This window comes from Nyctibius grandis, chromosome 10, assembly GCF_013368605.1.
Source record: "Nyctibius grandis isolate bNycGra1 chromosome 10, bNycGra1.pri, whole genome shotgun sequence".
Classification (NCBI taxonomy): Eukaryota; Metazoa; Chordata; class Aves; order Nyctibiiformes; family Nyctibiidae; genus Nyctibius; species Nyctibius grandis.
Window position 1 is genome coordinate 23076131 of NC_090667.1, and position 15305 is coordinate 23091435.

A 15305-nucleotide genomic window follows, 5' to 3' on the forward strand; every position below is an offset into this window, starting at 1 on the left:
ATCGGTGTTGGAAACACCCTGTTTTTGTGGTTACATGGAATAATCAAAGCTGATGGTTGGTTGTTAAGAGACCTTTTCCCCTCTTCTTTCATGAAGATAAAGTGTGGAATGGAGGACATGTGGCCTTGCTGCGTTTTGCTGAAAAGAAAATTGACTTTAAAGCATTTTTTGTGTTCTTTGAACTGAATATGCTGTTTGTTGTTGGAAATAGTTATTAATTATAGAAGATAACTTTGGGATGGGATAAGATCTGAAACGCCTTTAATTTTTAGAGCTGAGCATTATATTCTTTGTTTCAGAATGCAGAGATCTACAAGCTGACATCTGAGCAATACCAGGACACAGCCACCAAGGCAGAGGAGTGGATAAAGTGAGGAGCCATTTTTGTTCTTTTCAGCAGTTCCAGTTGCATTTCCTAACGCTCTGTGTGTAGCCTCTGGGTATTCCTGTAAACGGAGTGTGAAGTTACCCCCTGTCAGGTATTCAGGGGGCTGAGGAGTTGTAAGCTGGCATCCTCTCCTTCTGTGTGAAGCTTGACAGAATTTAGTATAAAGTTGCTAGGTCTTGCAAAGGAGAATGAGGGAGAAGACATGGACTTAGAAAATTCACATTAAATGGGAATATTTACTGGGGTTTTCAAAGTGACAATGGAACATGTTTAAGCTGTTCAACCTTTGAACCAATGTATTTAACCTACACATTGCAGCATTGGGCTAGTGCATGGGAGTAGGAAGAATGGCACCACTTCTAAAGTTTTCATTGTCCAGGGAAGAAAAGGTAAACAGCCTAAATCTTAGCCCTGTAAATATCAATTAAAATAGAGTTGTAATTATCATGAATATTTTCTTAGAATGGATGCAATGATTTTTGTGACCTTTTTTATTGGCCTTGGCACAATTAGTGGACCTTTAATGTTGTCTTTTTACTATGAGCATATTTAGTGTCTAAATTCCATTTGTATTTGCCAGTAGTGTTATATAGCTCATTGTTCCACATGCACTAACAGCTGTCCAAGAAAAAATATTTTCTATAATTCTTTAATATTAATGAGTCCAAAGCAATTACACTGTCAAGAGCAGCACTCGGATCTCAGTTGGGTAAACAGTTGGCCAACATACAGTAAACTGTAGTAGTAACATATGTAGTCCAGTTGGGTCCAATCCAGACTGTATGATACTTAATTGCATAAATAGATAATATAGTAGTGATGAATATGTTAGTGGGGTGTGCAGTATATTGTGCTGTCTTTATTTAAAATTATGTTTGGCTGCCAAAGCATCACATAACCTGTTGTAATTTCACATTTTTGTTTGGACAGTCAAGCAATAAGTTGCTAAAGAAGCCAAAACAAGGCAGCTAACACATTGCGTGCATTTTCGTGCAGTTTCCATAGCAGAATTCTAAATTCTGTTTTTAAATAAAATTTTAAAAATTCATAGGGCATAAAGTTCTGACAGTCTATGATCAATTCAGTCTTTTCTTGGATTTGCTTCTGCAGGTGTGCAATCAGTTGTTGGGAACACATGTAGCAATGATTTATCCTTGTGACTTTGTAGAGGAAGGGATTGGGACCTTGGATTATGTTCTTTACTTGCTGTTACAGACTGTAACTAACCTATTTTATATAGTAGTCTTAAGTTTGGTTTCTGAGGTTTCAGTTTCATTTGGTCTCTTCTGTTTCTTGTGGAGATGAAGACTGGTAGTGTAGGAAACTCAGGAATGCAACCATTTCTCATAAAGGTTAGTGGCTGAGACCAATGCAAATGCTAATGACTTCTTTCAAGATTCAGAAAATGCGTTTATGGTCTCTCAGGGGTTCCTTCCCCTTTGAGCCTTCATCGTCTGCCAGTCCCTGGCTTCTGGCCTCATTGTACAATGCCCTTCTATTTGAAGGCTGTATGAACTTGAACTGTCATAAAGGGACAGATGCCTTAGGCTGTCTTCCTTGCAGCCAAAAGAGACACCTGCCCTAATGTGAATTTTGTGTAAAAAGATAATGTGGCTGGGGGACACCTTGAGAAGGGATAAGCTGTGTGGCACTAGTGAAACTAAGGGAGAAGGTGAACATCATACTTTCTATTTCTTTACAGTAGAAATTGCCAGCAATAGCCAGGATTGCGGTGAGCTGCATATTGGAGTGCATGATCTGGGATTGATAATGCCCTTTGATAGTTGTACATGCGGGAAGAGTCATTGCTTTGCCCCATCAGCCTGCGGTGTACGCGTCTCTCACAGCAGTGTGCAGCGATCCTTTTTGGGATCATGGCCTTGATGCATGACATGCCGTACAAACACTTTTAAAGAGTACACATGCCTTGTGTGGGTCATAAGTTTGGGACAGGGACAGGGAAGCTTCATTGATACATTGGCATTCATGCTTAATTGGTAGGACTTGAAGTCTGCATGTTGCGAGGTCCTCTTTTTAGGCGATGTACATTCAAGTCTTTCTACGGCCTGTTTATGGTAATAAATTACAAGATCCTGTGACTTCAGTGGAAAGAATAGTTTGCTCATCCCGTTTTGCGCTTTCATATTAGACATACAAGCACAGTAAGTGCTAAGATACGTAAGACTGATTTATGCAGATCTAGTAGCTTGGCTGGCAGGAATAAACTGACACTCCAGCAAAATTATGTGAACTGGAATATAGCCAAAATATCAATGAAGCGCAGGTCTGCCTTCTTCCAGTGCTGGACTATGACAGCTCCTGTAAAGAAAGGAAAGCAGGAGTTGCACTTCCTCCATCTTCAGAGGAGAGCACATCTCCTTCCCATAGTGTCTCTTCCCTAGCTTATATCATCCCTGTTTCACTGAACAGACCTGCCCCTGGCACTTGTGCCTTGTGAGACCGATCTACCCTGTATTTGTTGTCTTCTGCCATTGTATATCAGCATAGCTGATGGAGGAAATGGGGAATAGAGCTGGGGCTGTTTCCACAGCAAGTACCCTGTTTTTTGGAGTCCATGTTGAAGCAAAGATAAGAAATATCTGAAACAAAAACCCAGTGTTTTCTTGACACTTACTGACTTTTGTTATTCCATTATCAACACTTACAGTTCTGCGCAAGTGGTCAAGTTTTCCACGGGCTGTTTCCTCCCCTTAGTGATGATCAAGTGTTGCAGGACTTAGGAATATTGTACAAGCTTTCCACCAGTGAAAGCCTTCACAGCCTTCACAGCATGCCTGTGAGGCAGGCAGGTAAACCTTCCTATCTCCCTTTGCATAGAAACAGAAGTGAAGTACTTAGTGCTGAGCTTCATATTAAGTCACTGACACAGTCATAAGCTCTTGGTTCCTACTTCAAGGTAGGAGGCTAGGCTTGATGCCTGCATGGCCTGACTTGTGCAGTGAACTTCGTTCCTCATCTCTTCACCTGAACCCAGCCTGCTCCTGTCTCCATGTTCCTCCTACCACAGTGTCTCCTTCTTTGTTCTGGGCTCTGTCCAACCTGTTTCTTTCTCCCAGGAAGAAGATCCTAGCAACAAGAAACCACTGAGCACAGCTTTCAGCACCTTAAGCAACTTGCCCTTGTTACTTACATGCTGTGGTGAATTGGGCAGTTGCCATGGACATGTTGTCTCAATGATGTTGTTATAATTGATGCATTATTATTTTTCTCTTTTGTTAACCAACAGAATTAAAGTCTGGGGACCTAGAACTTTTTTCCCCCCTTCCTTCCCTGTTTAGCAAACTCTGCACATCAGTAACCACCCACAAAGGAAGCAGCGTGTAAATAAAAAGCCAGTGCTCCCCGCCCTTCGCTTCGTTCCGCATCCCTTTCTCAGTGTTCATAGAGCCATGACTCAGACTGGGTTTAGAGAAGACAACTTGCTAATCCCCTCCCCGCTACAGAGAATAAAATGGCATTTCATTCCAAGCTCTATTAATGCGCTCACTCCGGGGATAAAGCAGCACTCCCAAAAGGCAGTGGCCAAATTTTTTTTCTGTTGCGTTGTCTTTGTCTTCTTTTGAGTGTTACATTTAGATTAGCTTCTGAGGATTAAATGTTATTACAGTCCTTGAATCTGTTAAGGGGAAGGAAAAAATCAGTAAAGAGGTTATGGCTTAGTGCAGGCACTCTAGATTTATCCTCAAAATGCTGGGTTTTTTAAAATTTTATTTATTTTCTTTTGTGAAGGTTGTCTTATCATGTTTTTATTTTATTTTTGTAGTTGTTAAATCTGGATGCAAGAATTGGCATGGGTGGGGGTGTGACTCTCTCTAAAAGGTAAAGCCGCAGGAGTGGGGTGAGGGGATTAGGAAGCTGTTAAAAGATAAAATTGTTCTGAAGCTGAGTTTCCCTCTGAGATCTCCTTATAGTTTGCAGAACTGTTTCTGAAGCTGCTTACCAATGGCTGTGTTGCTTTGCATGTTGTACTGAGGGGACTGCATATGCTTTGTGCTGTTATCGAGGAGTGCATAAAGAGCGTCGGTATCTTACCCTGATAGAGATCAGCCTTGAATCCAAGGCAGCTTTCCAGTGGAGAAACTGCCAGAGATACCCTCCATATGGGACTTAGTATCTAAGAGTTCCATTTAATGGTCCTAAGATCTTTAAACTTAATGGACATGAGTCTTTAAGGTGATTACGTTAGAGAAACTGGCACATAGTAAGTATCCTCCTGGGCTGAATGTGGAGAACCACACTGACTCAGTGGGCGTACGGGGAGAAAGTTATAGATGGACTGTCTGCTGGGAACAGGGAATATATGGCTTGTTTGCAGTACTCATGGAAATGAAGGTTTTATTGAATTGCACAAAATTTTATGAGGCTGATGGCCCCTCAATTAAAATGGCAACACTAACTGGAACCAGAGGAACTGCCTTTTCTTTTTTTCTTCTTTTTTTTTTCTTGTTTGTGTAGTCTGGAAAGTTTATAAGAGAGATATGTGGTGATACTTGAGTTTATTAATCTGGAAATCTTCTATGAGGCCTCAGGTATTTCAACCGAGGGCTGTGCCCAGGAGTCAAGTTCTGAAATAGTTATGTGGACAGTCGTGAAGCCCAAGGAGAAGAAGAGAAAGACCTCATAGTTTTCAAACAAAATTGCTCTGGGATTTCTCCTATCATTAGATTAGATAAATGATTAATTCAGTGTTGAAATTAGGAGCCGCTGCAATAGATAAGAGTTTTCAGGAATAAAAGACTGATTACTGCTGGGAGCTCATCCCCAGCCTTATCTCAGCATAGTGCTTTTGTGCCCTGCAATAATGATACCTTCACAAAAAAAGGTTTGGCTCCATCCCAGTCCTGTTCTTCCTCGGTGCTTGGTTTGTGTTAGTTATTTCTACTTCTGTCTGTGCTGAGTCTGTTTCATGAAGTCTTTAAATAAAGAGATGAGTTATTAGTCAAAGCTTTGCTGTTTCTTACATTTCTAAAGTTGCTCTTAGTAGGAAATAGGAATACTGCTGCAAGAGACCATAAGGCATGAGTTTCCCCAAAGTTATTTCAAAAGAGGGTGAAAGAGCAGCTGGATCAATTTTGACTTTGTGTCGTTTTATGTGGTGTGAATTTTACTGAAAGAAAAACTTTCTGATCATTTTCAGTTCTGCTTCACACAGATTTTCACTCATTTACATCAGCATGTAAACATTTTCTTTACAAATTCTGGAAGTCCTGTTGTTAAGCAACTGTTTGCACCAGTGCATAGATTTCCAAGCAAAGTATGTACCCCTACTACTTTAGGAATATGGTATGTGGTAATAGAAGTCAAATATGTGTAACAGATTTGTGTAAAAGTTCCAGTTGGGCCAGATTATTCTTTTTTGAACTGAATTTTAAATCTTGAAAATTTATTAGGTTGTATACTTTATCCAAGCTGTTGAAGCTTCTTTCTGAATTTCAGTTCTTGGGGGTTACTGAGATGCTGGTTCTAAATAAGACTTCCCTTTTGCCCAGTTAGTGAAATGATGTTCTAATCTAGTGTTCACAGTATCGTCTTTCCTCTCATCCATTATGAGGGATGACGAATAAATCAGTCCAATGAACTGAGTTTGCAGTTCTGTTAGTGCTGAAAAACTGGTTTAAAGTATTAATATGTCTTTTCAAAATTGCAAGAGCGTTTCTTCAAAGGTACATTGGTAGAACTGGGGAATTGATAAAATAAGACCTGAATAGCAAAGACTGGAATAGCAAAGGAAAAGGTGCCAAAGAATCCATGTAGTCTATTAGGGATGTTTCTATTGCTATCGATTTTTACATGGAAAACACTTGTATTTTGTAGTAATGTTGCCATTATAAACCCCTTAGATCAGGGTTTGTTGGCAGGCCAAATCCAGATTATTTTCAAAGCATGGATATTTGTGCAGCTGTTAAAACAAACCTCAGAAATACTTTGTGCATCAGAATACATGAAATATTTCAGTTCAAAGCTCTCTATCTTGGAGAATGCAGTGAAAATAGAAGCAAATCTCTGCCCTCAGATTGGGAATTATGTATTCCACTGTGTACCGTGGTGGAAGCGAGTTTTCTCCAGGTTTCATAGTATTTTATTTTGTATTTAGATGTAGTGACAGGTCCACACCAACGTCCAGAACTTCTTGTGCCTTTGGTCCTCCCCTCCCCTTGGCTTGAGTTGGGAAAGGTTTCATGAATTTGTCCCTGCCCGTGGCAGGGGGTTTGAACTAGATGATCTTTAAGGTCTTTTGTAACCCAAACCATTCTGTGATTCTATGAATATTAATTAATGACCCAGCTCAGCTTATTGCTACTGTGTTTTTCTGCCTCTGTCTTCCAGTGTGTGTGTTGTGTAGTGTGCTGGTGGTAGTGGCATGGGGTTGATTTGCAGAGGATTGAGGTTAAAGTTGTCTGGGGAAGCTTTCCAAAAAGAGTGGTGAATTAAAGATGTCAGAAGCAATAATGCCTGAGAAACCACTTGTTACCAGTGAATTAATGACTTTTTTGCTAATTAGCAGCCTAAGGCAAAGTTGAGGTAACACTCCTAACAATCTGATCATTAATTCAGTAGCAACTGATTTCAAGGGTAATGTTGCTATTTTGAACAGTAATTGTATTCCTGATTCTGGATTATACGCGCTGTGCAAAATGTCTTTACATACTGTTGAGTCAGAGTCTCCTCCTGGAGCGATGGAGGGATGATAGGAGAGACCAAAGGCAAGTAGCAGTGGGGGAAATTTGAGGAGAGAAATAGTTTGTTCTGTAGATCGGAGCTGCTGTATCTCCACCTTCTGAGGAAATAAGGACTGTAGCAGGATGGCTGTGGACACCTTCCGTCATGGTGATCCATGGTGTTTGATGTTGTTGGCTGATGAGAGATTGAGCTCCTTTCCTCCCTTATGAAGGGAGAGAAAAACCATCTCTGCCCTTAGACCAGGCTTCGATGACTTAATTTATTTTATTGTTTATTTATTTGGTGTGATTTTGATAGTTTATGAAAGTTACTCTGATAAAATAGGTTTCTAGGCTATGGGGTCCCATCAGCTTTTGGAGTCTTAAGATCAGGTGGTACTCAGCCTACTGTGAGAGGACCTTGCTGGGGTTGGTTCTTCCTTCCTGTCCTTTTCTTTTCCTTGTTAGTCCTGGAAGTGTCTGTTGCCTGCCTGTCGGGGACAATACACATACCACACCAACCACAATTGTAATTAATTTGGCCCAAAAAAGTGGCGTTTGGAAGACAGGAGCACTTGCTTGTTCAGGGATGAGTATTGTTTCTTTGGAAAGAACTTCTCAGTGTTGTGCTGACTGTGAGTGCCACTAACGGCACGATGGAGCAGCCTCAGATAGGGATGGGTCTTATTAACTCACCTGAGACATTTCATGTGTTCTTCTTCAAACTTAAAACCATGTTATCTAAATTATTTTCTGTAAGGATTTTTTCAGTTCTCTGAGGACTTCTTGAAATGGTAATATTTATTTAAAAACAAAAAAAGAAAAAAAAATCCCAACCTGCCCCCAAAAACAGACTTCAAGGCTTTGTGTGTGTTCTTTGAAAGCACCATTATTGATGTTCTCTGGGGGACGAGTAGCTGCTTAATGGGCATCTTGCTAAGTCAGTACTCAGCAAATTGCACAGTATGGTAAAAGGGGACACTGTGGTTTTGAAGGTTAGAGCATGTGGGCAGAAGCAAGGGAATTTTTTTAATAAGGTGACTGTTTAGCTTCAGATCCCACCTGAACTTTAGTGCTGGCGGCTTCATTCTCCTCTCAAAATTTGTTTCCACGTCTTTAGCAGGATACGTCACTCTATCAGTGCAGAATATACTAATGGAGTCATATCTTTGTCTGTCACTGATACCCCTTTATGTAGTCTGGTGTAAACTGTAGGGACCTAGCACAGTGCTTAGTGGCATTTTAGAAAAGTAACTGCAGTTCAAATGAGTGGTCAGGGTTTTCTTTTAAAAAGAACATTTCGTTAGCAGTCTGACATCATAACGAGATCATCCCACACAGGAAAAATTTACTGAACCTGTCTCTCCCTCATGTCTTGCAGCTATATGAAATCAGCATATCACACCTTCAGTTACTTTCTTTAGAATACTTTTTGGGGAGGGGCTTAATAGACAAACAAAGAATACGGGCCCAGCATTCTCCCAGCAGACAGTTCCCCAGCTAATCCCAGGACATTATAGCACCACCAGAACCCATGTATTCTTAGGGCCAGTGCTACATGCAATCTGTAAGCTGCATGCATTCCCTTCCTGACCTGAGATCTTAACCAGTTTTTAGATGTTGTTTTTTATCTGAAGAAAGAAAATCCTTATTCGGGTCACTTGTTGGGCTCTGTGCTGTTTTCAGATTCAGTTATTGCTTGCTATATTGCTTTTCTGCCTTGTGGGAGCTGAGCCAGCTTCCTTTCTGATTCAGAGAACTCCTTCCAGCAACAAGATTCTGACTCATTCCTGCTTGGCTTTCCAGAGACCATTTTGCTGCTAACTTTAGGCTCTTCAGCTTTGCTAGTCAACTTTTAGTAGCTTGGCATCTTTGGAAAGAATGGTGCATGGCTTTGTGGGCAGGAGATCCGGTTCTGTTAACTCCTGCATCTCTTGGCAGGTGAAGGAGGCGGCAGTAGTTTTCCTTTCATCTTCCAAACTGGCAGTTTCTCATAATTCTGTATTCTACCATCATAATCAGTAAAGAATTTACATCCAAACGTACATTGGAATTATCCACTTGTGGGGAAAAGTCTCTCATTATTCCAAACCACTTGCCTTCTGCCGTGCAGAGTGCTAATAGGGGTGATTAGTTATTGCGTTTGCAGGTTCAGTAGGATAGGGATCATTTAATTTTATATGGGTTTTTAGGTGGTTTTTTGTTTGATGAAGAAAATGTGGTTGGGTCAGGCTGTTTTGACTGAATGCAGTACCGTGACACAATAAGTTGCTGACACATGAGATTTGGACATTTGTGTTAACTTCTGTTCTCAGTGATAGACTCTAATTACTTACACAAGAGAAAATTTCAGAACAGTTTCTGCGTATCTGTGATCAGAAGGAAAGGCGGTATCTGTCCTGGAAAGGACAAGGGTGCACTGAGTGCATGAATTGCAGTGGGGAATTGTGTGGCAGCTTCAAACAAGCTGTCAAAATAGGAATGGAGATTGGGAAGTACTTGAATGACAAATTTTGTAAGATCACAGAGTCATCCAGAAACTCACAGTACTTTATAAATATGCATTCATTAGGCACTTCATGGACAAGGTAGGGAAAAAGAGAATCGAGTGACCTATTACTGAAATGCGGCTGTCAAGGGGGAGGAAGAGGAAGGCCTGCGGCTGTGCAGCAGTGTGCTGCAGACAGACAATGTGACAAGGTGTATGGGAAGGGTTTAGAAAGACAGGAATACAACTGCTTCAGCTGAAATTTGGAGGTAGTACCCCTATTCTTATGAAAATTGTCACGAGGTTTAACCTTTTCTTTTAGTCCATCCCCTTTTACTCTACACAATGTTACTTCTACAAGCCTTGTATTCCATCCTGATCAGTGGCAAAGCCTGATGAGCCGTGTTTTGAATACATGAGGCTGATCAGAAATATTTCCTTCCTGATCACTTTTGTTTATCCTCATGAGGCATGCAGTTTGTTTACACTGTGCTAGGTTATGCAGCTTAAATATTACTGAATTTTTAGTAGACTTTTGGATAATCTATTAAGCTTCTTCCATCTCTTATTTTTCTTGCCAAACAGCTGCAACATGAGTGTTCCCTCTTTCATTCAAGCCATGTTGTCAAGCTGATGTGCTTGATCAGGAAATCCCATAGGTTGTAGTGAGGCCATAGTGTTTGCTTTGTGATAGTGCAGCATCCTGCAGCCTATGTCAAAAAGTTAGCTTTCCTGGCTGTTTGTTCTGTGCTGATGAGTTTGTTATATGTGAATGAAATGCTTCAATTGTGTTTAATTTTCTGCTGTAAATGTCAAGAATGCAATAATAAGAGAGGGTGGGACCTTTCTGTGTGCTGTGTAGTGCATCTGTCTGGAGTGATTTTTCTGACATGTTAAAGAGAAGCCATCAGAGCCAACTGCTACCCAAGGGAGAAGGCAGTTTTACAGGTCAGTTAACCACTTATCGGTTGTTATATATGTACAGTACAGCATGGCAGCACAGCACATTTATGTGACCAAAGCATCGCTGAGCTTAGTCTGAAATGCGTGCAATGTACCCTGGATGTACGAACATGCTAACCAACTATATGACATGCCTCTGATTCCTTTCTGACCTGCAGAAACTGCTACTGTGTGCCCTGAGTTTTGTTCCTAGTGCTGCCTGTGCACCTCATTGCTGACCTCTGAGGCTGTCTGCACTGTAGTAACAGTGGTGACTAATGCGGTTTGTGCAAGTTAGCTCAGACACTGGTCTTAGTCAAATAATGCAGCAGAAAGCAGCTAATCCAGTTGTTGTTGGATTTTGCAGCCCACAGGAAATTCCAGGTTGCCGCCCCATTTAGGTTGCTGCTTGCAGCTGTGTACTGGAGCTAGCTGCTCTGAAGTTGGCTTGTATGAGGGACCCTGTGTGTCTTTGTTTTTCACTTTCTGATCAGAGGTATGGAAACGTCTAGGTTTAGATACCATCAGTCTGTCTTGAGTTTTTTCTCAGCTTGAATGGTTTCCCAGAGTAAAAGGTAAAAAGAGGATCTTGTTCTTAACTCCATCTGGAATTGCTGCTCTACCCGGTAAAGGCAAGTGATGCTGTGGTGCTCACTGTGGAGTTACTGATTTTGCACTAGTCTAAAGAGCTGCCAAGTCCTAAAGCATTAAAGTTGTATCTCTGCTTGGCTAGTCTGATTTTTTTTCAGCTGGGTGGAAGGACTAGCAAATACATACACATCTTCCAGCTTTCCCTTGCTTTCCAATACTGAGTCCATAATTCTTCTTCCAGAAAGGAACCTGTCAATAGCAACTAGCCAGTAGCCATTGTGCTCTGTTTGAAACCTTCTGTCTATGGGGTCTGTGTCCTGATGATATTGCCTTAATTGCTTCTTGCAGTAAGTTTGTGTGTTTGTCTTTGGAAGCTGTGTTGCTTCTTGATTAATTGATGGACATTTAGACCAGCACTCTTCCTACTATCGCAGAGCTTATGATGGAAGTTCTCAAAGAACCTTACTTTAACCTCCCAGATGCTTAGCACTTCTTCATGGGGTTTATATCCATGTAGAAATGAATTTGCCAAGACAAATGAATGCAGTTATTGACTGGAGCAGCCGTTACCTGCCACTATTGAACAGTTAGGAGAGGGTTAAGAAGAAAGCCTCTTCTGAGCCACTAGATTGGCCCTGACTAAGATGAATGTCTAATTCACTCCCAGCGTCCTTACTGCTGCCAGTAATAAAAAGCTTGCTTCACATATTCACCCCGCTGCAGACGTTTCTCTTAAATTAAATATCAAGAGGACATATAATAGCACGATTCCACGCCAAGCCAATATTATCAGATTGATGTCAGCAGTGATAATAGAAGAAGGATAAGTTGATGAGATTTCATTTATTAAATAAAGTAAAGGGAATATGCAGTGATAGAGAGGATTCGGTAACTCTCGGTGTGTCAAAATGCAGCAAGATCACGCTCGTTTTGTCTTACCTTAAGGGACAGCAGACAGAAGCATGCCCTTCATTTCATTTTAAGAAAACCTCTCCCTTCTTTTCCGGACAAAGACCTGATTTAGATCCCTCCATGGGAGGGGGAGAGGAAGATCTGAAATTGTGTATTTCATGTGTACATAGCCTTCCTTCCCATTGCACAGCGGCGAGGCAAAGCTTTCTTTCCCCCCTATGATGGGGGTGGCACTGTTAACGAGTTTGATTTCTAGGTTCATCCCTTCCTTTTTCCCACCTGTCTTCTTTTCCTCCTTTCCTCTTCCTTTAAACAGATGAGAGTGTGTGTTATTGGTTTAATCTTTCATATTCTGTATGTCCTGCATTTATTTCTGAGGTATTGTCAGAGCTCATCTCCTGTACTTGCCTGTCCGTGGGTATTCTCCTAGCCCCTCCCAGCCCAGCCTTTCTCTTGCCTTTTTCCTAGCTGCTATAAATGAGCCTCTTGCATCTGTTTTGATAATAGCGGTAGCAATCACAACGTGTTTTATTTTAGGCAGAGGCTAATTGTCTGCCTTTTTTGGTGGTAACACATTTTTACTTAAAATTGTGACCCATTTTAGAAGAAAGGTCAAAGCATACTAGTCTTCTGCTCTTTATGTATTTAAACCTCATCCCTGCTTCACAATGTTCCTCCCCCTCATTGTTTAATAAATAATAATAAAAACCCTCAAACAATGAGATGTTTACCAAGAGCAGTGTAGTGGAGTGTCCAGAAGCTGAATTTTTCTAAAGGTTGGTTAGTGCCAAGAGCCTTGAGCTGGGCTGAGGTTGAAGGGAGATGGTTGTCAAAGATCCACCTCCTTTGGAAGTCAGTGTGCCATTGCTCTCAACAGAGATGTTTGTAGTTAGATGTTGCTGACCTCCATCAGGTTTTTCATGTTTAATTCCTTTTTCTTTCAGATATGTATGAGTAAAGCCAGACAACTGTAAGGTGCAACTCGTGTATAGGGGTGTACTTCCCAGTTGTGTCGAAATAGTGCAACCTAAAGTTAAGAGGCTTAATGTCGGCAGGAGAATGGCATCCCTTTGAGTCAGATAGGACAGGAGTAGTGATTGCTGTGCTGGGAGGAAAGCTCCTCAAGTAATTGTTCACCAGAGCAGTTCAGATGCCCTTTTTCAGTCCAGATGAGTACCAGAACTAGTCTGTTGGGCATGGGTGACTTGTGTACTCCCGGACTCTGCAGGATATGTCTCCTTATGGTGAGCTCACATTTGCTTCTTTCCCTTTGTTTCATAGATCACGCTGCGTGGTGAGACGCAGTGATAGTTGTCTCTTGAGCAGCACTAGCTTCCTGCTCTAAAGTGAAATGTCATTCTTAGTGGGATTTAACTGGTTCTGTTGAATTTCCAGTTCTCTTGTGAATGCTCTAATATATTGGTGTGTGTAATTTGTATTGATAATTACCTTAACCAACTTTATGTTGATTAGTTTCTCTAAATATGTTTTGAGAAGCTGGTGCAATTGATGTGTAACCACAGTTTGAGATTTATTTTGAAGAAATAAAGGAGAATATTATAGTTATGATTCTGGGTACCTGGTACCCAATAAATCCTCTGTGTGTTGCGGGAAGTGGCATGTGCGAATGCTGATTTAGGTACTCGCTGGGCAATGCATGCCACTCCGTGCTGATTGATCCCTTGCCTCTGGTAGGCTTTAGGCAGCAACACTCACTCTGTGGCTTCTCACTCACCACTGCGTGGCTTTTAAATAGCCCTCTGCCCTGTGGGCTGAGCGCCAAGGTGCCCCCTAAAGAAGAGAGCCATGGACTTTGCACTACTGTCTGAGCCCACAGATCGGTCCTAGCTTTGTATTTACTCTAAGCAATGAAGACTGATGCCGTTAGGAGGGACAGCGAAGGAACAAACCAAAAAAAAAAAAGACGCAATTCCTATAGCTCTCCATGCTGACAATGGCAACCTCAAGGATTCTTCTAAATATTTTTCAGAGGTGTTTGTACCATATTGTTAAATTCAGCTGCATACAGACTGTTTTGTGGCATGCTGTACGTTTTTCTTCTTTCCATCTCTCTGCATGAAAATTACAAAATGCCCTTCAGTTTAACGTGGCTGAGTTTAAAAAACCTAATTTTAAAAGTCTTAACTTTTTCAATGATTTGAGGGATTTGGTGGTATTTCCTGACCTGGTATTGTTTGGTATCGTTTCCACAGTCTCACTGATTTGATTAGAGTGATATTGAAGTTAGTGACAAAGCAAAATGCCAACATTATGAGTTTCTGAAGCTCTCCCCAGATTCTTCTCTATTCCAAAATTCGAAGATTTTTTATAATATGGATTTTTAGAGGCTTTAAAGGTGATTTGCTATAGAACGTAGAAATTAGAAATGCACACTAGCCTCTAGGGACCATGCATGGAATAAGTTTTTTCTAAAAGCTGTAAGATTAGTGAAGAGGTGGAAAAAGAAGTCTGTGTAGTATCTTTGCTGGTTTTTGATCCAAACCTCAGTGTTTTAGAGTGTGGCTGTCATACTGTTACTGATAAATTCTTAGTCTGTCCACGTATGTTGGCAGTAAGACTGAGGACTGAAGAAGTATCATTTGGAGTATGTCTCAGCCAAACTATTTTGAGGAAGCAACCAGGTTGCTGATATGGGAAGGACAGAATTTTTTTTTTTCTTCTTTTGGCCCTTCCACTTGCCTTCCTGAGCACCTTACAAAAACAACAACGATTTGGAAACTCGTATCTGAGCTTTTGTGTTTCTTAGAAATCGGTTCCACCTGAGAGAATGAGACGTGCCCCGGAACAGGTCAGGTTTTCTCTCTGCCTCGCTATGAAGCCCTGTTGCTGAATGAGTACCCGCTGTTGTTACTGTGGGAGTGAATACATCATAGCATGTCATTAATGCCTGCCTGCAGCATCAAGTACTTTGGAATGAAGAGGTGCATTTGATATTTGGGCACAGATCTCTAAGCATATTGGGGCAGAAAATGCAAGGAATTAAGTGGATTTACAGTTTAGGAGACAGCATCTGAGGATTGCTACACCTAAGCATATGTTCTCTTTTTCTCTGGTAAAACGTACCATGGCAATTGTGCTGCAAATTCCTGCAATTTGTGTCTGCCTGTATGTGCAGCTGATGACACTGTTGTTACTGTGTTTGTGCCATTGTTTCTAGTATTGTTTTACGACGACCTTCTCTTTTGTTGGTACTGTTGCTGATGATATGCCATATGTACACATGCACATTAGAGTATAAGAACAGCATCCCTAATTGTTCTTGGGTAGCTGTCAATGCCACTTA

General features: G+C 41.1%; 1 protein-coding gene across 2 annotated transcripts in view; it reads left to right on the plus strand.

Moving 5' to 3' along the window:
* CHCHD6 (coiled-coil-helix-coiled-coil-helix domain containing 6) overlaps positions 1 to 15305 on the plus strand; it is a 112988-nt gene that overhangs the window by 59850 nt on the left and 37833 nt on the right. For both annotated transcript variants that reach the window (XM_068409289.1, XM_068409290.1), the window contains one exon: positions 300 to 370. In XM_068409289.1, coding sequence (XP_068265390.1) covers positions 300 to 370 — 71 coding nt within the window. The remainder of the gene's footprint in view (positions 1 to 299; positions 371 to 15305) is intronic.